Source organism: Periplaneta americana, chromosome 12, assembly GCF_040183065.1.
Source record: "Periplaneta americana isolate PAMFEO1 chromosome 12, P.americana_PAMFEO1_priV1, whole genome shotgun sequence".
Classification (NCBI taxonomy): domain Eukaryota; kingdom Metazoa; phylum Arthropoda; class Insecta; order Blattodea; family Blattidae; genus Periplaneta; species Periplaneta americana.
This window is the reverse complement of record NC_091128.1, coordinates 36587462-36611967: the sequence shown is the minus strand read 5'-3', so window position 1 is coordinate 36611967 and position 24506 is coordinate 36587462. Positions and strand designations below refer to the sequence as shown.

General features: G+C 38.5%; 1 protein-coding gene across 2 annotated transcripts in view; it reads right to left on the bottom strand.

Moving 5' to 3' along the window:
- Nucleotides 1–1298: 1298 nt before the first annotated feature.
- LOC138710277 (protein SHQ1 homolog) overlaps nucleotides 1299–24506 on the bottom strand; it is a 42529-nt gene continuing 19321 nt past the window's right edge. The window contains exons 4-11 of one of the 2 annotated variants that reach the window (XM_069841016.1): nucleotides 21326–21468; nucleotides 15279–15477; nucleotides 14882–15090; nucleotides 12690–12813; nucleotides 8425–8585; nucleotides 2213–2349; nucleotides 1956–2067; nucleotides 1299–1818 (exon numbers count right to left, since the gene is read on the bottom strand). In XM_069841016.1, the coding sequence (XP_069697117.1) occupies nucleotides 1956–2067; nucleotides 2213–2349; nucleotides 8425–8585; nucleotides 12690–12813; nucleotides 14882–15090; nucleotides 15279–15477; nucleotides 21326–21468 (1085 nt within the window). In that variant the 3' untranslated portion in view covers nucleotides 1299–1818. Of the gene's footprint in view, nucleotides 2068–2212; nucleotides 2350–8424; nucleotides 8586–12689; nucleotides 12814–14881; nucleotides 15091–15278; nucleotides 15478–21325; nucleotides 21469–24506 lie in introns of both variants that reach the window. The other variant, XM_069841018.1, reaches the window with a different exon arrangement.

Here is a 24506-nt window from a genome sequence, read left to right as displayed (position 1 = left end):
ACTATCCACTTAGTCACTCATAACAAGTGCACCTCTGCACATGTATGGGCATTGTGCCACTGTCATACATCTATGACGTAGTGCATTAGGGTAGGCCACTAGAGGGGACCCAAGAGGTGAAACTTAAACTCAGAGAATTCGATCCGGCATCGGGATGGGAATCTGGTGTGCCTTAGTGGATAGAGCTTCAGCACGTACAGCTGAAAACCTGGGTTCAAATCCCGGTGCCGGAGAGAATTTTTCTCTGTTCCACTCATCCTTCATCATATGATGACGCAGAATTTCTGCACGGAAATATCGTATATACGTCGGTACATCGTAATAATAAACAACTAAATACCTGGACTAGTGTCAATTATGGATATACTATTTATGTAGTAAAATCTCCTTTATTTCATGTTAAAATAAAATAACGCATTTAAAATAATGTAAATAAATTAGCAAAGAGATAAAAAAAAATGAGTTGATCCCAGGTTCGAACCTGCGTTCAATTACATCACTGCCATTGACTTTACCATTACACTACAGCCACATATTGTAGGATAACCTATTAGTTGTGTTATGTGCTATGAATGGTATTATGTTTGCTGCCTATTATATTTAATTTTGAATTCTTAAATATTAAACAAAAATATGTGGCGGCCGGGTAGCTCAGTTGGTAGAGCAGCTGACTACGGACTGGAAGGTCCGGGGTTCGATCCCAGGTGGTGACAGGATTTTTTCTCGTTGCCAAAATTTCAGAACGGCCCCGAGGTTCACTCAGCCTCCTATAAAATTGAGTACCGGGTCTTTCCCGGGGGTAAAAGGCGGTCAGAACATGGTGCCAACCACACCACCTCATTCTAGTGCCGAGGTCATGGAAAGCATGGGGCTCTACCTCCATGCCCCCAAGTGCCTTCATGGCATGTTACGGGGATACCTTTACCTTTTTTTTATGTTTTATGTTTTATGCTATATTGTCCCTCATTTGCGTAATTTTCAAATTATTATTTGTTATTGTCCTGATGTAAATTAACAAACAAGGTATGAAATAGTTCTCGATTCAGTGTTTCCAAAACTAATAGATGTACCCAGACTCTTCTTCTTTCTCCCTTTGAGCAAAATTGCCAAAAGTATATCTCCTTCTACGACCATGTTAACTGGAAGACTGAACAATTCTCTACAAAAATTCAGTGTATTAAGGAGCGCACTAACGTGCGTTCACAGCTCCACTGACTCGCGTTCACAGCGCAACTAATTTGCCACTAAAGTGGCCTCGTCTGAGAGGACCCTAACTGTTGAGAAATTAACAACAGAACTGACAATATCGAACATATAATTACAACTACTGGTAATGATTCAGCAGCAGCATCATCATAGTCGAATAACGTAAGATTGAGGTATAAACATACTTTTTCTTTGTAAAAATAGTGTAATGATGTTTATAGACTAATAACTGAAGTGCGTATTCAACAGAGTGTCCTTGACCTTATTTCTCTGCAAATGGAATAACCACATCACATATTCACTCAAGTAGTCTAGCCAGCCGACGAATCAGCTGCTACTTAGTCCTTCTGTGAACACAAGATGTTGAATAGGTATACTATATGGCAAGAAATTGTCTAATCTGCCAACTCTTTTTTTCTTTTTTGGATTTATTTGCTTCGATCCATTGTTTCCAGCTGTTAGAATGGTGAAAAATAAGTATCCTTTATAAGAGATGCATGTTAGGACTTGAAAGCAATGGAACATTTGTCATTCCAAACACAGTAAGTCCTATAAAATGGAATTGCCCAGGACAATCGATGCAAATGGAATGGCCACCTGTATAAACCACATCTGCAAATGGTACAAATACCACAGTCGGTAAAATATTCCAACTCCAACTAATTCGTCTTGTTGAAAAGTAAAAGATTTCGTACTACAACTTATAAAGCACAAACATTCGTGGTTAGGGACAGCACTAATTTACTCACTCACGAACTCAAATCATCTGAATCGAGGACCTCAGACTGATGTTCATCTTCACTATCATCTTCATCACTGTCTTCATCTTCAGATGATGATGATGCTGTCTCTTCCAGTGAACTGAAATTGTAGCAATCATAAAGCCTAATACAGTCCTCGCCATACTTAACATAAGCAATTTTCCTTACAAATTATCGTACTGAACAGAATTTGTCAAGAACAAGCAGCTAAGATTTGCAAAGCAGAGCTGCATGCTACTACATACCTTGTCTGATCTGCATTCAACGCCATTTCATCAAAAGATTTCAACATTTCTGCGTGTCTTTCCTCTTCCACAACAACATCAGCAGCCATCTCCAGCTCCACAATATCTAGTCCTAAATCTTCTTTGCTCGGCATATTCTTCAGCAAAAAGAGTACAATAACAAAATTAGAAAGAAAGCGTGAGAGTGCATGTTACATTGTCACACAGATAGGACATGTTCCATAGCTGCATTCTCATTACTCCAAAATATATTTGTTTGGGTACACAAATGCAAAAATATAGTTTTCCCAGCCGATTCTAAAGCTGCAATCCAGTCCATTACTTCAATTACATCTCCTAAAATGGAACAAGATTAAAGAAACCCATTGCATCAGTAAAACAAATCAAAAATGTAAATAAGGATAGAGTTTTACAATGGATCCCCAACCATCATGGGCTGAATGGTAACGATAAAACTGATATGTTAGTTAAGAAATGAAAACGTTTCATATGGGTATACTAAAAGAATTGTGAAAAGGAGGGTTAACTCCAACCATCACCAAAAGGCCCGTAGAGTGAGGAAGTTATCTGAATCAGCTACATTTGGATGATGAAAAAGTGTGGATGAGTGGGTCAATGTGACATCATGTGATAGACTTGGTTTCCCCGACAAGAGTATGGCAGCTTTCAGATGAGTTCACTGAGTTCAAATTTTATCGTTCCTCAGCCTAGACTAATATTTTTGAAAAATCATATTGTGGTTAAGATTTCAGACAAGTTGAAGTATATATAATAATAAGCTGTTATAATTTCATTCAACAACTTATCAATTAATACAGAAACAATTTTCTGTTATTTCATATCACAAGGTTGTATATCCACAAATATTTTCGATTTTTTAGAAACCATCTTCAGGTGCAGAGGCATAAATTGACAAATTGATATATATTGTGACAGTCAGGAGTCGATCGCGTCCCACAGAGGTCGGGGGCGCACGAGAAAACGAGCGCTGCAGCGAAGGTTGCGGCCGCTCGGGTCTGGAGGGGACAGACGTAAGAGGGGGGCGCGAGGTGGCAGTGCAGACGCGACGAAGGGTGAGGGGGAAGTAAGCAGCTGGTGACTGAGGGGAGAAATCCAGAGAGGTCTGGATAGGCGTCATCTTCTCGACAACTGAAGATTGTTCGCGAGATCGTAGCTTCTCGTAGCTATGGTTTGGTTATAAAAGAAGAGACGCGAGTGAACTTGAGCAGTGTTGTAATCGTTGGGCAGCAAGCCAGCCAGTCTTGTGTAGCAGTGAAGCCAGCTTCGAGACCGAAGTTCGACTTGAGTTGTGTCCGTAACTGTGGAGCCGGAAGTCCTGAGTTTGAGTGCAGTGGACCGCAGTTGGGGAACCTGAGTTCGAAGTTCAGCGGATTGTTTCTGAAGGTCTGGGGTTCGAGATACTGTGAACTCGAGTGACTGAGCTAGAACTAGCCAAGGCAAACGACCTGTGAACTGAGAACTGACAGTTCTGATTTGTAAATAGTGCTTTGTGAACATTAGTTAAGATTAACAGTTCATTGTTGTTCTCAATAATCCAAGTAAATTGTCATTGTCATGTGTGGAGTGCAAATCCCATTGTTGACGGGAGTAGAATTAAATTGTAGAAAATGATTATTATTGGTGTGAAAATAAAATTACGTTCTTGTTTTGTGTGAATAAAAGTTACAAAAAAAACCACACACACACGCGCACACGCACGCACACACACACACATACATACACACACACACACATTATAAATAAAAATCAAAACTGTTCAAAAACAATATGATATAAAATGTGGTTCTAAGTCATTTTAATATGATAAAACATTTTGTAACGTTTTAAACTGATAGTCATATAAAGTGATGAACACACTATTTGAATAATTTCAAGGGAAAAATTGTTCCGGGGCCGGGTATCGATCCCGGTACCTCTGGTTGAATGTAGCAGTGCTCTACCACCTGAGCTACCCGGGAACTCCACCCGACACCGTCTCAACTTTTCCCTTTATATCCATACAACTCGCGTGGGCTGACGAAACGCCAGAGACCCACATCGAGTGCACACAATCTCTGTATGACTTGGAATTGTGGTTTTCTGTTAACGTACACAGTGACGTATATATTATGCAAATCTAGTCTTTCAGGTAAAGCTCCCTGTAAAGCAGATTTGAATAATTTCAAGGGAAAAAATTGTTCTGGGGTCGGGTATCGATCCTGGGACCTCTGGTTGAACGTACCAGCCCTCTATCAACTGAGCTACCCGGTCTTTCAGTGTGCTTAGAAGTCGTGTAATGAAACTCTCGATTCTTCAAGTGTACAACGTTAGTGTATAAAGTTAGGATTATTGTGTATTTAGGTAATGCCTAGCAACAAATTCTCACTGTGTGAACATGTGTATAATTATGTACAATACGTACATAAAAGGCAGCAAACAAGACGAAAATTTCGAATGAAGTTTCCAAACAGACCTGTGCCTTCTGCCAAAACAATTAGACGACTCGCTAAAAGATTTAAAGAAACAGGCTCAGTGAAGAATCGAAAATCAAGCACAAAACGTAATGTTCTTACGTGGAACAAGTGTCAGTTTATTACCAACAAGATTCTGCCACTGCTCATATAGCTGCCATGTCAATGAGGGAATTGAGGCGTATTTTCGATATGAGACTAATCAGTAATAATTTGAGGCCTCCACAAAGCCCAGATATAACACCCTGTGACTTTTATTTATGAGGAACACTAAAAGATAGAGTTTATAGGAAAAATCCTCATTCTATAGATGAAGTAAAAGACTATATATGAGAAGATGTCAGTTGTGTGTGGCATCAAACGGGGGCCATTTTCAGCAAGACTGTGAGCATGGTCAGTCCAAATTATTGAACATTCATTGTTAGTACTGTTATATATTGGAGAAACACTGGAGAAATGGTTATGCACTCGGCAGAAACCACACAGGGTGCAGCCGACTAGCTGGCCGCTCTTTTCTGGGACATATGATAATAATAGCTCTGTACTATCCTGTAATACAGTAAAATGAAATATATATTAACAACATATATATATGCTTTCAAATAGCAGGTGTAAGTTAGTGTGGTTTAAAAAGGGCGCGTCAGTGGCTATGGCTATTTGCAGACTTATCTAAAATTCTTTCAAAAACAAAAACACAAGCAATACCATAACATGGATGCGAACATGAACTAAAAATGCTGTAACGTTAAAAAAGGTACGCAAATGTATTACGAACAAGGTGATTAGAAAATATCATAACAAACAATTCTTAAAAGAAACAATAAAATAATAAAACAAATGCCAACAGAAACAAATTATTCAGCAATTTCTAAACAAAATTCTATAAAACATTTGGATATACAAGTCCGAAATGTCAAGTTTCAGTAAAACAAATATAAACCAACAGAAGTAACCTCTGGACATAAAGCGTCTGGAGGGTAAGCAACAACGACCCAATAAAAACTGAATCACCTTATCAAATCCTGTGCTGGATTAAACCTCGCAACTGAATTTGCACAATTAAAATAATTTTCAAGAGTGTCACATAGATTTTGCCGAATTAAGCATTGACAAGGAACACAGTCATACTTCCTACAATGCAATAAATTATGTTTCACCATAGATTACATTAGATTGACATGAAGCAGAAGTGGGGTTAGCTATACCTTAACAATGAAGCCTTTTGGAGATTTTCTTCTTAGTTGATGCAGCGAAAAAGTTCTATCTCCTGTTGGCTAATGCATCACATTCGAAGAATATATGTGAGGCTGATTCGTCCTCTTCATTACAAAATCTGCATCTCTAAAGATACCCATTGTGTGCAGATGTTTCCTCAGATGGCAGTGACAGTTAATAGTCCAACTACTATTCTGATTTTCGGTCTGCTTAGGTGCAGTATTACAGCAGTTAATGATGGGATATTTCCTCCATCACAGATTTGCTGTGTCGATGTCCATCCAGATGAGTCCATCTACTTTGCTGTCTTGCATTAATCCATGTCTTGATGACTCCCTCGGTTATGGTATTAGGAATGCCAAGTACTGGTTCTGGCCCATTAAATATGTTTGACTGTATCTATTACATGGCATATATCATTGCAGTGAGGCTCATCATGTAGGAGATGGACATGTGTCAGACTACAGTGGCCAATCCTCAACAGGGTAAGTAAAATTCCTCATACTGTGATGCTCTTGTGGATGAATCCCAATCTTTGAATGTATTCTACATGCTTCGAAATTTATTTCCCTCTAGTGCAGACCATTTTCCTTCCCGTTGCCACCATATTGTATATTTCAAGTAATTTTGTATGTCTTGCCATCCCTCACGCCAATATACCAAAAAGCCATTCATAGCACCAAATACACTCTAACAATAATGCTGGAAAACTTTCCTGATTAGTGTTGCAAGCAGCGGCAAAAAGTGATTGTGCTGCCATCTAGCTGCCATTCATAGCACCAAATACACTCTAACAATAATGCTGGAAAGCTTTCCTGATTAGCATTGCAAGCAGCGGCAAAAAGTGACTGTGCTGCCATCTAGCGGTTTGATTTGTTGTATTCTCCTTGCGGCGTCCTGGGTTACATGAGGAAAAGCAAAGAGGTGTACAGTTGATGTCAATAAGAAAATGCAAAGCAATGGTATAATTTCGAGTTGCTTTGTTCACAACATTTTTAATTAGTAACAAGCTACAAAGTTATTGGAATAGAAATGAATTTGCACAATTCTCGTATTTTCAAATGTATATGATTATCCAGTGCAGTAATGATATATTCCAGTGTGTAAACTGGTGGTAAGTGGATGTCAAGCTCAGAGAGCAGTTTACGAAACTGAACATCTGCTGGACGAAGTCTTCTTGGATTTTGGCAGTAAAGAGGTGAATGGTGAAATGAGTCATAAGAATTGTGTTCAGGCTGTCTACAATTAAAAGAAAGAAATAAACATTGTCCAATCATTGTACTAAGAAGGAAATGGTAAGATAACAAATAGCTAACTTTTTTTATAAATACATTTAATGATGCTCTATCAAATACTACGTTATTTTACGGTCAGTGAAATTCGAGATAGGGAAATGAGGCTGAGGATTTCCTATGTGATTACTGGCCATTCGCCTTATAGTTCGAGAAAACGTCTGAAAACAACAAGCCAGGTAACCAGTCCAAGGAGGAATCGAACCTAAGTTTGAGCAGCTGTCAATGCACTGCCACCTGATCTAGTTACATTGAGCAGTCAGTCGGCAAGATAGAGGTTCACAGCAAAAATCAAATATAAATAAGATGAAACATAGTTCATTAAATGGAAAGAGTTATTAAAATATAATACAAATATACAGAGTGGAAGTGAAACAGCTCTGCACATCTTCAGAGCGAATAGCTCATGTTATATGTAACAAAAAACTGTAACACCATATTGATGGAAAGTTCATAGTTTTCTCAGAAAAAAAAAAAAAAAACCTTTTTTCTTCCCCCAAATGTTTAACACACTCTTATTCGGTTAACTTTTGCTAATTGCATCGTGATTTTTTTTCCATATCGATAAAAAATCTAACAAAGAATAATTTATTCCTCCATCGTATTTCAACAAGTCGGCAGTTTTAGTATAAATTTAAAACCACTGAATGATGCAATCCACATCGCAACGTTGTAGCTAGAGAAGGCAGTGCGAGACAGTACACATATGCTGAGTTCGTTGACCTCTTACATCTGTATTGTGATACAAAAGGAGACTTATGGGCAATGTTCCCAGACTGCTGAAACGTCCAACTCAATTTTCTAATTAACTGTGCATTTAATCACAAAACGTAACATTGACGTTCGACTCATTTCAGTGTACCCTATCATCCCTTTCAATCTGCAAGGTTATTTCACTTCCACCCCGTATATATGAGGATAGTATAAGAATTTTTTTAATCACTTGGAGCATCTTCCTCTATTAGCGAAGTGTTGAACTTCGTGAGTCACTCAGCTGTCGCAGAGTTGGATTGTAACACACTACGAAAAAATAATGAATAATGAAGATATTATCAACAGTAACTGATAAAATAATAACAATAATAATATAATGGATTCCTGACAAGGAAGCCGGGAGTACAACAATGAAGACCAGTATTTTAACCCAGGTGTCTGGTGTTTCAAGTTGACGTTTTAAATCTTAGGCAAATGATGCATTACAATAATAAAGCAAATAAATATTAAATAAAATTACCTCGTCAATCTTATCTGCTAGCAGGAAGAGATTATCAGAATTAACACTCTGAATCCAAATACAATAATCTTCTATATACAGCCGATTTAAGATGTAGCGAGGAGGACAGTTATTAAAGACATTGTGTATCTCCAACAGACATTTCAGCGCCATCTGTTTGCCTGCAACAAGAATCAGTCATGCAAATGCGTGGATAATTTATTAGACTTAACTATTTCAAAATAATATATAAAAACTGAAATAAAACCGCTAAATTTATAAACATACACGCAATTTAGGTACCTACATCCTTTTAAGGTTGATCACAAAACTTATAAAATTACTAGCTGTATCAACAAATCATTAACAAAATTAGGGACAATAAAATATACATGCTTCTGACAGCATGATACAGAAGTTAGATAATAGGGTTTAAAAAAAGGGGGAGGGCGTCAGCTAATATGGCTATTTGCACCCTTATCTAAAATTTTTTCAAAAACACAAAAAATGAATTCAAACACGAAATAAAAATGTTGTCACATTAAAATGGAGGTACACAAATGTTTTACCAACAAGGTGATTCGTAGCAATTATAAAAATGAGCAGTTCTTTGACTAAAGGGAGTGTTTAAAAACGAAACAATAAAACAAACACCACCAGACAGAAATTATCTTGCGAAATTCAAAACAATAACATTCCATAAAATATTCGGATGTAGAAGCTCCGAAATGTCAAGTATAAATAACACTAAGTATAAAACAACAGATGTAACCTCCAGATGTATAGAATCTGGAGGATAAGCAACAACAAGTCAATAACAACTATATCACCCTGTCAAGTCCTGTATAAGATAAAAATCCCAGAACTGCATTTGCAGAATTAAAATAATTTCCAAGGGCGTCATATAGAGTTCCCGAATTGTGTATTGACGACAGACACAATTTTATTTCCTGCAATGCAATAAAATATGTTCGACCGTAAGTGGTGCACGGCATAAGTCACACTCTGGTTCAGACTCGCCGTGTGTCAGCTGGCCAATTCTCAACCGGGTAAGTAAAACTTCTTCGTGCTGTGACGTTCTTGTAGATGAATCTCAAACTCGACCAGTATTAATGGTATTTCGCAAATTATTTCCATCTTGTGGAGACCAATCTCTTTCCCATTGCCACCAAATTTTATATTTCAAGTAATTTTGAATGCTTGCCACCACCTCTCGCGCCAATACACCACAGAGCCATTCATAGAACCGTCCCTTGCTGCAGAATCTGCTGTCTCGTTACCGAGAATCCCAACATGACCTGGAATCCAACTACTCCAATCTCAGTATCAGACCTTAGGAGTGTGTGCAAAAGCTCCTGGGTTCTCAACAAAAGTGGATCATCAGAACTCAAAGACTCCAGAGACTGAATGGTACTTAAAGAGTCGGAGTAGATAAGGAATCTGCCCTGAGGTTGTCTAATTGAAAACAATAAAGCTCTGTAAAAACCATAGAATTCCGCAGGAAAAACACTGGTATGTTGGCTCCGTTTACATTTGAATATATGTCCATTTGCAACAAAGGAACAAGAAACACAATCATTTACCAAATATCCGTCATTATGAACTAAAGAATAATTTGAAAACCATGATAAAAGTTCACTAAACAAGTCAATCAAGAAAAGCTGGTGTAAAGTTCTTAAAAGAATACATGGATGACGCATAATCCAGAGTGCAGTAGTGGTATATTTCAGTGTGCTGACTGGTGGTAGGCAGATGTCAAGCTCTGAGAGCAGTTCACGAAACCGGACATCTGCTGGATGAAGTTTAAATGGATTCTCACTGTACCAGCAGTAAAGAGCTGAATGGTGAAATCAGTCATAAGAATTGTGCTCAGATTGCGAGCAGACTTAACAGCATATGAGCACAACAATACAGTGTCGCCGATACAGTCATGGTTCTCCCGCTTTGCAATACAGGCTCTCTATCAGACTCGTTCGTAAGGCCCCTGTAGCAAGTAATATCCCATGGTGATGGATAACATTTAAAAGACGTAATTTCAATTTATTTGCTGAGCCATATATAAAACATTGCACGGTCTGCACCCCAGCAAACTTCCAAAAAAAGCGTAAAATATTTAACGATTTTTCACGCCTTCTCAAATCTCGTACATGGGCCTCCCACGTTAATTTAGAATCACTGACAAGGCCCAAAATTTTGCAATGTCTGTATACTGCAACTCCACTCTATTAAGACGCAGTTCAGGATGTGGATGCAGTCGACGATGGTTGTGCAAGTGAACGTACTGCATTTTCTAAGTGGAGAATTTAAAGCCATTGTGAAAAGACGCTGATGACCATTTGCAACTGTCGACTGATAGATGGAAGATATCAAGCAGTAATATAAATTGCAGTCATCAACGTACAACAGACAAGATACTCGTCTACCTACATAGTAGGCAATTTCATTGATTGCAATGCAAAAAAACACAGCCACTAAATCTCTAAACATGAAGAGTTTTAAAAATTTCATAACGCCATGTGGTATCGTAAACTTTTTCTAGATCAATGAAGACCACCACAAGTTGCTCCTTGATGAAAGCATCTCTAATGGTGGTCTCCAACCAAACCAGATGGTCCGTGGGTGATCCGAGTTTACGAAAACCACATTGGATATTAGATAATCGGTTTTCTGATACAAGTACCCATATTCAGCATTTACTTGTAATCTTTACCATAACCTTACATACACAGCTGGTGAGACAAATTGATCTGTAGCTTCTACAGAAAGGAGGATCCTTTCCCAGTTTCTCGACTGGGATTACAATGGTGGATTGCCATGCAGATGGAACTATCCCCTCAGTCCAGAGTCTGTTGTATATTCTCAGCAGAAAGGATTTAACAGCTGCTGGGAGGTGGCGAAGCATGTTATCAGAGCCAGGAGAGGTGTCAGGGGATGTGTCTAGTGCCGCCTGCAACTCCTTGGATGTGAACAGTGCATTGTAATATTCTATGTTATAAGATATAAAATTTAGGTTTCGTTATTCCGCAGCATCTTTGATTTTTAGAAATTAATTCCGGGTCATAATTCCTTGAGTGTCTCTGATTGTGGTTCTGGCTGATATGTACATACAATATCAGGCAGTACATCTCACTTGATGATATGTGTCAGAGAAAAAACAACTGTGCAGCAGCAGCAGGATGTGCGCATAGAGGCCATTTTGGAACTGGCCTCCACTACGGAACCGTCGGCGTCAGCCTGCTACCGGGAGGGGAGGGAGGTAAGAGAAAAACACCTAAAAATTCTTCTTGGTCTGTGCCGGCCATGGGGACCCCCCCACAGCCCGATCCCAGCAACCCACCTCACGCAAGCTACCCTTCAAACTGGACATTAAAAACCTAACAGCAAGTCATACACCAGAGGCGATACACAATTTTATGCTCCTACCACGGGAATAACTGCCCGTGGCTCCCCACTCTACATTGAACAATCCCAGGACTATCCAGCTTCCACAACCCGACTCATGAAAAGCTCGCCCAACCTCTTAAGCCGAATAATCCGACACCACAAAGCTTCAGGGTACTTGTGGTTGATTACATTACGAAAAATGGCCGAAAAGAAGAGGACAAGAGCCACCATTGCACTCCCTGGTCACCAACTTGGAGGAACCCAGCTCGACCGGTGCGATTTTTCTTTATGAAGAATGTTAAAGAGTAAAGTGTACGCATCAAATCCTCACACGTTACAAGAATTGAAGGACAACATCACGAGAGAAATACAGGCAATGAGTCAACATGAACTTTTGTAAGTGAACCAGAATTGTTTTCGGAGATATAGGGAATGTGTTCGAGTTGAAGGTCATCACTTTCAACACCTGGTGTGATGCAGGTAAGCCTCTGTTAATAACGTAGTTAGTGTTCCGTACCCATGACTTGCCGGTCGTTTACATGTACTCTGGTGGCACACGCGCCATTCTTCACCCAGTCCAAGGCCACTGCGGAACGGTCCGGCTGAGCTACAAACACACTGTATAAATACGTCAAACATGAATAATGTTCTCACCACCTCATACTCCATTCTTCTACTTCAGTTGGGGAGACAGTCAAGAACGTCTTGGCTGCAACTCTTAACCCGCACAGTAATTGGTTCCTTACAATCTATTCCTCATAATGTGTCCAAATCTCTGTTCCCCACTTGTTCATTCGTATCCCATCTCAGTAAGCACATAGCTCCAGACATATTCAAGACAATAAGACAGTACAGGAAGAATGACAGGTAACCAAGCTGAATGGACGAATATTTGCACTCACCAAGTTTTAGAAGCTGCTGCAAATCTTTCACAACTGCTACTGACAAGTCCCAACTTCTGTAAAGGGGATAGCACAGACTCCGCCTCATGAGGGCTACCAGAACATCCCTGACGGTCTGAAATTCCTACAAGACGACGTACAATAAAGTAATATTTAGTTTTAACACGGCAAGTTACAATGAGACTGATACACGTTGAAGACTGAACATTTTCATCTAAATATAAAATATCATATTTAACTGATGTGTGCATAGCATTAGTTTATCCACTAATCCAAAATTTGTCAGACTTTTATAGCTACAGATTTCAACATTTTTGCAAACCAAATGAAATTCATTTAACAATTTTATGATCTTGAATTACAATTCGTATAACAGCCTTACTTTTCAAATTACAACTTTCTCTTTTACAAATATTACTTAAAGCCACTTAAGTAGTATCTGACAATGTCTTTAATTGGTGTGTCAGTTAAAACAGCAGAAGTAAGTTTAGGAAAATGAAAGAAAATTATTGTGGCATATTTCAAAATAATATAGTGGACATTAATCAACACAATCAAGAAGCACTTGGGTGGTAAGCGATTCAACACTGATACAGTCGTTCAGCAAGCCATTATAACATGGCTTCATGGACTTGAGCAGACTTCTTCCATGCTAGCATCAATGCCTCAGTCAAGTGTTTGGACAAACATGGTGACTATGTTGAAAAGTAATGCGTACCAGAGCCCTACTAGTGTATATCAGTATATCTGCCCGGGAAATAAAGTTTGTCCATGAAAGCTCTTGTTGCCTTATTTTTCATCAGACGTCTCTAAACTCACTTACTAGACACAATTGTGGAGCATTTTTTGAAAAATCGCTAAATGTCAGTATTTTCAAAATTGAGTCTTTGGTGGTTACATGTCAACATTCATGTTACGCGTATCCCTGTGAAATCAGTTTTAGCAAAAGTTGTCGCAGTTATAAGACAATGAAAATTGTCATCTTTTGCAAAACTCGATATTTGCTCTCAAACATTTAAAGCAGAAGTCAATAAACACCAACTACATTATATGCAGAATAGATTACGCAACATAATATGACAACTAGATAGCTTTTTATATTTATATCAATAATGTAAAATATATATCAGTAGAAGAATAAGTTACTAGTTACTTATAGCGCGGCAAGCTAGAAAAGATCCTTGTTGCAGAAACTACAATGGAACTAAAGTGGCGCGATTTGTACTACGAGAATGGAGCCTAGTTTTAAATTGTGATAATGAAACTACAGCAAAACCCCGATAAGTCGCTGTTCAAGGGACTGCGTGTAAACCACGTATTAACCAGGACCGCAGATAATTTTGACTTATATGCAGTATCTATTAGCATTTTGCTTTATTGAAATACATGATTCATGAAAGGTAATACAGTATTACTTCATCAGAAACCTGCACTACCCCCAAGACTTCACTCCAACCTATATTTACTATTGCAGACAATACAGGAAATAAGGAGAAGACTGAGAGTGATGGTGGAAAGACGGATAGAAATGGGAGTACCCTGACAATGTATGCTTTGTCACCATTGTCACCACAAATTCCATCACGACCTGGCCGGAGATCGAACCCAAGATACCTGGATGAAAGTTGAGCACGCTAGTACAAACAAACTACTATCCTATTATGCAATAACATTGTACATTGATAACCTGCAATGTCCTAATGGACCAGTGAGGAATATTTCGAGACATACTTCTAGATTCCTATCATAAATATCATTATTTTGATCCGTACTTTACTTCTGAATTTTTAATTGATTATTTAACGATGCTGTATCAACTACTAGGTTATTTAGTATTGAGTGAATTAGTAATAGTAAGTAGTATTTGGCGAGATGAGGTCAATTTGACATGTGATAGCCTCATTCGCTTTACTATTGGGTAAAAATTAAAAACACACAACCAAGTGATCAACCAAACACAGCCATACTGTGCGTGATGTGCGCTCAGGGTGCAGTTTCTGACAATCCTCTACAGTGGCGCCAACTTTTTTAAAACATTGGGTGGGTTCAAACACTTGAGGTATAAGTTAAGATAAATCTCATAGGTAATAATGATAAAACGACAAAATATTATTAGATGGGTTCGGGTCCCATGAGCCCATAAGTTGGCGCCACTGATCCTCTATATCACTATTAATACACACAAATCTTACATCAAACCAAGAAAGTGTTGAACTCAGCTTGTTGATCGTCCATCCTGATTCTGAAGTCGGATCACCCTCAGTAGTGCGATGATCATAGCAGTAAGCTCCCAGAATATCCACGAGTCCAAGAAGAAGTACATTCTTCTCCCTGGCAGTTAGTAAATATTCACGAACTTTGATCTGCTTCAGTTTCTGGACATCTTCATGCTGTAGTGTCACTGCATCAGAATGACCAAATGGTAATAAGTGTAGCCTATTAAACTGATTCAAATCCTTATGCTATTATATCACTTTCATGGTAGTTTCATATATTTAAAGAAATTTTATTTCTGATCAAATGATCAGCAGAAAATGTTATTTCAGTTGTTAAGTTAACTTTCAATGACAGTAATATAAATTAAATTACCTTCAGTTCCATTTAGTATGTGTTGGTGCCACACAGGTACAAATTTGAGGAGACTATCAATATTATCTCTGTCAGCTCGATCTGCAAGATAGTGCTCATCACTAAATTGAGCCATTTCGGCATCCTCCCTCAGCTTTCTGCGATCACACTCTGGAATGTCATCTGGATGCTCTAAATCAAGCATTTCTTTGGCCTCCCACTGTAACATGAAGTGAGAATATTACCATTTTTGAATAAATACGACTCCCCACAAAATATTGAATTAGACTCTGTTTTTGTTATGAAGTTCCTACACCGTGACAGATTAGCATTCTAAAAACGAGAAGAAGACCACAGGAAATGAGTAAGAAAAATGAGATGAGATTGATCTTATGATTGCCTAATAAATAAAGGACACTGTGATGTGAAGACTGCAATTAAATAGCAAATAATAGTATAAAATCACATAATTTTAACAAGGCTGAATAGGAACTAGATCCAACGCAGGTTCAGACACAGTCGAGTGTAATATAGGCACCATGCATGTACTACTAGTGGCGCCTTGCCATGGCAGGGTGTATAAGTTTTCATAGAGACGGGACGACTTGTTTCAGTTGGTGTTTATAAATGTTGATAGTTAAACTGAAGAATTGTGCGATATTACCATTGAATGCGGGTTTCAGTCAATAAATAGGCCTATGGACAGCTTATTAAAAACAGCTCTCTTGAAAGAGAGGATAATCTTTGCATTAGTGGACATGTGAACATAGTTTCATTATGGCAGAAGTAATTCGATGTTTGCAACTGTCTTACCTTACAAAGTGAAATTAGATCTGAGCATAAAATAATCATAGATAGTAATAATATTATCATCATCATTATTTATTTATTTATTTAATGCAGGGATGTAGAGTTTATCTTTAGCCGTGATAATGGCAACATGCAATAGTGTGAGATAAGTAAACAAATAAACAGTGAGAAGAGTACAAAAATAGTTCATCTCAGCAAGAATGATGGAATATATCTATATTTGGAGGGCCATCATTTACTCTCTTGCTTCCCAATACTTCTCTACCAGTGTTGTGGAGGACAATCCATTAGATGGTCTGAGTCCATTACGATGTTCTGGTTGCAGAGTGGGCAGCTAGGATTCTGGAGTAAACCAATGCGGCATAGATGTTTACCAAGCAATCATGTCCAGTTGCTAATCGGAATTTGGCAACTGCTTCTCTCCTTGGCCAATCTGGTACCGAAGTGACATTGTCTTTCCATTCAGAGGTGCTTATGTTATCTTGCAGAGATTTTTGTAAGTGTCCTTTACCTTCTATCGTATGATGGTTGATGCTCGACTGTAGGGTACTTCACAAACATAGGGCAGGATTTTAGTGCTTTTTTTTGCAAGAGAATAGCTATTTCATTACGGGGGATACCATAATGGGATGGTATCCACTGCAGGACCACTTTTTTGTTTTGCTCACTAAGGTTCCTCATTATTTTCCTGCATTCGTGTATATCAGGACAAGGTGGAGAGTTAGAGTTGTTGGTGATGGAAGATATTGCAGCTTGGGAGTCACACAGAATTACAGCATTTGAAAATGTTGATAACCGAGGCAATAATTGTGTGAGAACAGTTTTATCATCATTATTATAATAATGAGTATCATTGAGCGATCTCCATTTATGTAGCACTCTTATTGAAGTAAACAATGTAATATTAAACCAATTTACGACTGCAATTTAAAAATCTCGAAATATTGTGAATTCCACAACATGATATCCTTATTTTATTTATTTTTATCAGGTCGAAATATTTGTAAAGAGATAATATATCAGTCTCCTGAAGGGTTTGGAGGAACCAGCAATTAAGACTGAACACTCATTAGTTACATGGATCTTCTATTTTTATTATTACTTTCCAAAACTTTGTTAGATATTAATATTTACTTATTCACAAGAAAGTCATTTTCATTTTTAATTTGAACATAACATAGAATGTTTATACACAAAGCACATTATGATATATGTGATATTATTATTAAGGCTTTATAATATATTTCATTGTATTACTGAAGGCTGTAAGTTTGATAAAACAAAACACACGTGAATAATGTGATTGACATGGTGAAGAAGTAGAATTGATACTTTTTTTAAAATACAGTACAGTATATTTTTAGCCTCTGAACACATATTTCCAATGAATTCTTACACTTGCTACACTGTTTGCTCTTTCGATTGCATCAGCTGTTAATTTTCCCTCGTGCAAGAATGAAGTATCACTACAACACCATGGCCAGAAAGTTTTGTTTTTATTCCTGGAAATCCCTTATCAGCAATAACTTCATCTTTGTGCCCAGTGACATAATCAGATTACTATAATTTGTTATGAATGTATCACTAACTCTGCCATCATAACAATAAAATTGGATTTAAAACTTTGGGTGACGGCGATTAAGAATTTCACCTTCATCTACTAGATGGCTGTTCTACTTTAATCTCCGTACAGTGAATTATGATTCTGCAGTTCAGATATTTATTTTTAAAACAGCTCGCATAGTTTCTTGCATACTTTGTTTATTTTGCCAGAATATAAATTTGTTCCTTCTTGATGCTAGTTCCGTCAGTGTTTTTACAAATATTCGGAACAGTGTGGTTCAATACGTACCGAATATTCTCAGAGCAAAATAGGAGAGACCCATTTTCATTTATTAAAAACAGTGCATAACACTTCGATTTTGGTAACAGCTAATACATCAGGTGTTACTGAAGTAACGCAACTCTGTGTTATGTCTAATAGGAGACTATCCCTGAAATCATACTCTTATTTTAAGATCATGATTAGTGTCATAGGTCTTAACTTATTTAATTGTGCCAGCGATTATAGTATGTTTGCTTGTGTACATGCATAATTTTCATTCGTGTTGCAACAGAAAACTAGTTCACTGCCATGAACAATGCATACTTATGAATATGCTAATTTTATTATCTCGAAATTAATTCATTTGTCAAAACGTTAAATTTATTTCTTTCCACAAGCCTCTTGAATCCATTCTACGACTCCTGTAATGAAATACTTCTGGCCTGTAATATGGTGGGGTCAAGGGCAAGGTTTTGGCGATGACCAAACCTTATGTTTCCAACAAAGTGTACATTGCATATCCTTGAACTTTTAGTTCGTTCCCATCAGGACTAGAACCAGTATAATTCATAATCTTAAGCTTTATAATTTAGCACAGCAGTTAATATCATTCATTTATACAATAACTGCTTAGAAAAATCAGAGCTGGTAATAATATTGTATGTGATTTATAGGCAGTGTCTATTCGCTTTATTCTACTTCTGTGCTATTTTTGTAGAAAATGTATCAAATATTATTTCACCTGTATTATTGTATGTATTAGAACAATACACTACGTAATATTAATATTGCTTTTTCTGCGTCTTTTACTCTCCATTGAGTACAAGAGTTGGAGCGTTAGACCACAAACACATTGTCAGTGTCGTGCCTCTCCTACATTTAGTTCCAGGATAAAGCTGCTGGCAATAGCTTGCACGGTGCCTATAAATTACATATCACAATATTTAGCAGTCATTCCTTGTTCTAGTCAACATCCCCGTGCCTCTAAATTACCCATCAAAACAACTAACAGTCATTTTTCGCTCTAGTCAACATCTCCATGCCTACAAATGACCCATCACAACTATACGCGATTCATCTTTCAGTCTTCATCATAAAATAATCTAATTCATATTTTATTATTTTATTTTATTGCTTCCTCCAATTTTGAGGTTGTCCATAGAGGAAGCATACCAGATAATAATAAATTTATATAATGCAATAAATACAATGTTCAGTTAAAGAAAATTCAAGTTTACAAGAGTGAAAAATTCTGAAAAGTTCAATAATTAAGCTAGATAATAGCAATGTTTCTTAAAAATTTGTAGGGAACCCCTGATAGTGACAATAGTTATTTCTTTTAAAATAGATGTTGCCAGACAAAGAGATTTCCAAAATTTTGCTCGAAAACGTGGAACTGTTCCTGTAGACCAATGAGTAGACCCACTACCTCTATATCGTTAAGTAGATGTATATATGCTCTGCTTTTCTTGATGGACTTCTAAACGCTGGGACTGATGGCTTTCAAACCTGATGGTTAGGTCAATAATGTAAGCTTTGCTTTTGTTTTTAAACCTTGAAGTCATTATCTCTTAGTGCTGCAGCTATAATGGAGCAAATATTATGATGACGCGTATTCCTTAATAAATCACTGTGAGAGCAGAGTCCCAAAACGTGTGCAAGAGTTTCTTCTTTCTGTGATAACGCCTACAGAGGTACAGATCTACCTGCAGAAACATTTGCTGTCATCTTGACACTCTCTCGCCATTCACTGCATGACAAACTACGATGGTCTTGGATCCATGAGTTAGTGGATATACTGTACTCCTTGTATAAACATATGCGTTTCCTTTTACTCTAGGAAGGCTCTTGTTCTTAGCTCCATTCTCAATTTCCTTGCATCGATAATATTGAGGCGAGAATGTTTAAGGTGATCAGAAGGTGGGATATCAAGTGATTGTAGTGATAGAGATATTTCTTCTTTCAGGTTTCTTGTGGCGTACATATAATCATTATTTGAGAGGGTTAGCACTTTACATGTGTTAATATGTTTGAGATACACTTCCCATTTAGCACAGAAGAGTCGCAAATCTTTATTCTTTCTTTCCGCATACACCATTCCATTAGGGATGTCTGCAGGTGCCTGAAGTATTTTTTTAAGGTCTTATCAAAATGTCAGTAGCAGTTAATTTTTTAGGAATTTTTTGTGGCCTGATAGTTTGGAGTGGGTAAATCAGTCCAGGACAGATGACGGTATTAATACAATAAATTTTCGGTCTGCCTGTAATAATGGAGAAGAAGTGAGTTTTTCTATTTTATTTTGCAGTCCTTGAAGTACTTGAGCAGGTTTAAAAGTAATTTCATTGGAAAAATTTACACCTAACGAACTGCTCCTCCATGTTGCAAAGTTGTAATTTCACTATTCCGAAATTCAAATGGGTCTTCATTGAACTTCTCCTGCTCAATACAAATTGCTGTGGATTTGTTCGGATTGATAGAAAGTCCTATTTCCTGGAATCTTCTTGTGACGATTTTTGAGAGTTCAAATTTATCTTGCACGCTGTTGTTTCATTCATAATTAACTATTTGTCTTTACTACATATCGTGATATTGTATTTCCACAAAAAATTAAAGCTGTTTCGATCTATGGTTGGCACTACTCATTTAATTATTGATTCAATAAAATACTCCAGATTTAAAGTGCACTAACAGTATTACAAGCACTAACAAATAGTAGACATAACAGCATTTTGATTTCAGCCTCATTTATCATTTTACTGGTGTTAGTGCAGAGGTGGGGCATTACCACTACGTTTGGGGACAGTGAATTCAATAAGCATCCTAAAAGAAGAACTCATAATATCATGTGGTTCAAGCTGCACCTCACCAGGAGGCAGATTCAACAACTCTCTCTAAGCATGCACTGTTCATTATAATACAACTTTCAAAGAAATTATTCACACATTTGAAGTTAATATCAGTAGCTAGTTTTTCATACAGTCGACCGGGTATACTTTACACAAGGGGGGTAACTTTACACATTTCTAGAAAAATTGTGTATAACAGCTTTAATAATGGCACACACTTCAGTCTACTACACATATGTGCTGTTGTCACATAGAATCAGTTCCACGGAGTTGCTACACATTGTCTGTAATGTGCTGCCTTTCTAAACATTTTTTCTAGAAATGTGTAAAGTTACCCCCCTTGTGTAAAGTATACCCGGTCGACGGTATATCAACTGCTGCGTAGATCTATGTGCACAATATGATGGCTCAGTAGTATGACAGTACTACTGAATGTGACTTAGAAATTTTGAACAATATAGTTCGAAACCATGTAGCAATTAAGAACAGGTTGCATTTATTTAATGAACAGGTCTTAAACAAAAAATAATGTTAATGTCTGGGTTCAGAAAAGTTGTCACACATTAAACAGAGAATCAAAACCTTACCTCAAATCCAATGAAAACTTGAGAGGAGTGTCTTGAAAAACCATATTTAGGTTTGACTACTACACATGAATCATCAGGTTCTGTACGATGGTCCACGGCAGCACATTCTGTGTAAGAGTAAGAGTCGTCTTCTCCCTGGCCATCTACATCAAACACAGACAACAAAGTTTATTACACTAAATGGTAATTCTCCCAAAGAACTGAACCACTGCTGTGAGAACTGCCTCCATTCTCTCACCCCAAGAAGCATAAAGTGATGGAGAAAGAGGAGAATTTAGGGTGAAGAGGGTAACCTTCTGTCAGGAAATAGAAGAACCAGGGTTAAGATCAAAATTTGTTTACAAAATGCCATTCGAATATATGTCTTCTGAAGTGTCTTTTCTCTTCCCTTTTCTCTCTATGTGATGTTACTATAATCAGATGCATCAATTTAATTACAATTCATACCCGAGACAGACTCGAATCATCCCTCCTCGGATCCAGTCTCCGCTCTACTGTGGCAGTTGTTTTTACAATTTCATGTGTTCTTGATATCTTGTTAGTCGACTCGAGGATCCAGGGGAAATAATGTTTGGAATGAACGGGGAACATTGTCAATGATTTAATTAATTGGAATGATGGGTAGGTATACGATTTCTGAGGAAAAGATAATATTGGCAATAAAAGTGTTTAGTTTGTTGAGGATAATGGTGAGCAACTAGTGTAGCATTGAAAGTAAACAGAATAAATGCATGTGAAGTGAAATTTTTCGATTTTGTTATTCTGACAGGATATAAACAGGGTGTTTAAAAGACAGGCACTTCTGAGTAATTTAACAGGACGAAAATCTAATAATTCGTCTTGGACCTCTCGACAATGTACAAGACCAAGAAAGAGATTATTGTGTAAAGGCAGCTTCTTATGACGTAATATGTAACCAAGTACTGAACTTCAAAGAAAATATTTTCCTTCATGACGTGTCATGTACAGTAGTGGCAAAAAAAACCGAATCAACGGAAGAATCGAAGTCCCCGTAATGAGCCACTGCGCATGCCACACCCCCATTCACAAGATAGCGAGTAATCTATTGAAATTGATGTAGTTCCGACTGCTGAATAGCCCATTTCGAAAGCTATTAGAAAATAAGCTGGTAAAATTCCTGTTCTGGGAATAATAATTTAATTAAGTAGTAAAATATCGCTGCAATCGAAAAGTATTGGGAATAAATTTGAATAGGGAACAAAAAAAAGTTTCCTTCCCAGGCAGGATTCGAACCACGAAAGTTTTAGTTACCACTCTATCATGCTGTCATTGTGATACGGAATCACTTCAGAACCAACGTTCCTTGAGAATCTGTCATACAATAAGTTATTTAAAAGGAGACTACGTCCTACGAGTGACGGGGACAAGGAATGCACACCTGCTGAACATGCAGCAAACCTGGACACTTAAGAAGGTATTGCGACCGATCTGGCCACAGTCAGAAGAGACAGGGAGCCGATGCTAGGAGAGGCAGTTGGCGCCGTCATCACCGTCCCCTCCGCTAATTCTGAAGCCAGTTAACACAAGACATGACAATGGGCTGATTGCTGAAGGATGGATAAGAGACAGTCCATGCAGAGTACTGGTGGACACCGGTGCGACACTCACTATCACCAGGCCAGAAGTCGTGCATGGTTTACCTGGGAAGACGCCGCTGCATCGATATGAGCTTCGTACTGCTTCAGGCGAGAATTTGCACATCCAGAGAGAAGTCTTCCTGGATTTGACCTTGGGAAAGAGGAAACTGGAGATGTGAGTGTTCGTCGCCAACAACACTGAAGACGTTGTCCTGGGACTCAACGCCATGCACTTATTCGATGCGACGGTGGACGTCCGGCGCCATATCCTCCGTTTTGGTCAGAATGAAGTCTTCCTGAGGGACGTCGAAGACCAACCCATGACCAGCAGACTCACCTTGGAGAATCAAGTGATAATCCCAGCAGGCTGCGAGAAGGACTGGCATGACTGGATGGACAGCCTAAGAGAAACCTGCTCTTCGATTCGCAAGTAACTCCGATAGATGGGGTTTATGTGGCCAGATCACTACTCCCAAACCAGAAGGTGGTACCAGTGAGGGTTCTAAATGTCACCAATTGGGACAAGGTGGTGCCTGGTGGTGGTGAAACATCGAGGAGGTAATGTCTGTGACGCCTCTGGGTGATAACGAAGAGCATCACCAATCACGTCGAGAACTAGACCCATCATTGAAAGAGCTGGCTCGAGAATTGGCAGAGAATCTTAGCAGAGGAGAAAGAAGACAAGTCCACGATCTATTGACAGTTTCAGGACGTGTTCAGTCTGTCTGAAGACGACTACGGGAGAATGGAGAAAGTTGAGCATCACATCGACACCGGAAATACCTGCCCAATGAGACAACCTCCTCAACATGTCGCTCTAACCAAACAGAAGGAGACTGACAACCAACTGGAGGGCATGAGAGCAAGAGGGGTCATCGAGGAATCCGACAGCCCTTGGTCATCACCTGTAGTGCTGGTGAAGAAGAGTGGGGACCTGCATTTCTGCGTGGACTACAGAAGACTGAATTACGTCACCAAGAAGGACTGCTTTCCTCTTCCTCGAAATGACGACAGCTTGGATACCCTAGCAGGAGTGGAGTGGTTCTCAACGTTGGATCTAAAATCAGGGTACTGGCAGGTGGCGTTACATCCTGAGAACAAGGAGAAAACGGCATTCTCTATAGGCAGTTCACCTTCATGCCGTTCAGTCTCTGCAACGCCCCGGCAACATTCCAGAGACTGATGGAGTCCGTAATGAGAGGCCTGACATACGACAGCTCTCTGGTCTACCTTGATGACGTCATCGTGAGCGGCAAGACCTTCGGCGAACAACTGTAGAACCTGAAGAAAGTGTTCGAGAGACTACAACAAGCCAGGCTGAAGTTGAACACGAAGGAATGTCATCTGTTCCAGAAGGTCGGCTAACTGGAGCACGTAATATGGACCAACAGAGTGGCCACGGACCCAGAGAAGTTGCAAGCTGTCAAGGGATGGCCAAGACCGAGGGACAAGCAAGAGTTGTGCCACTTTCTCGGCCTCTGCACTTATTATAGAAGGTTCGTAGCTGGGTACGCCAATATCGCCAAGCCTTTAACCCACCTGACCAAGGAGAAACGACAATTCCAATGGACAAATGAGGCGGA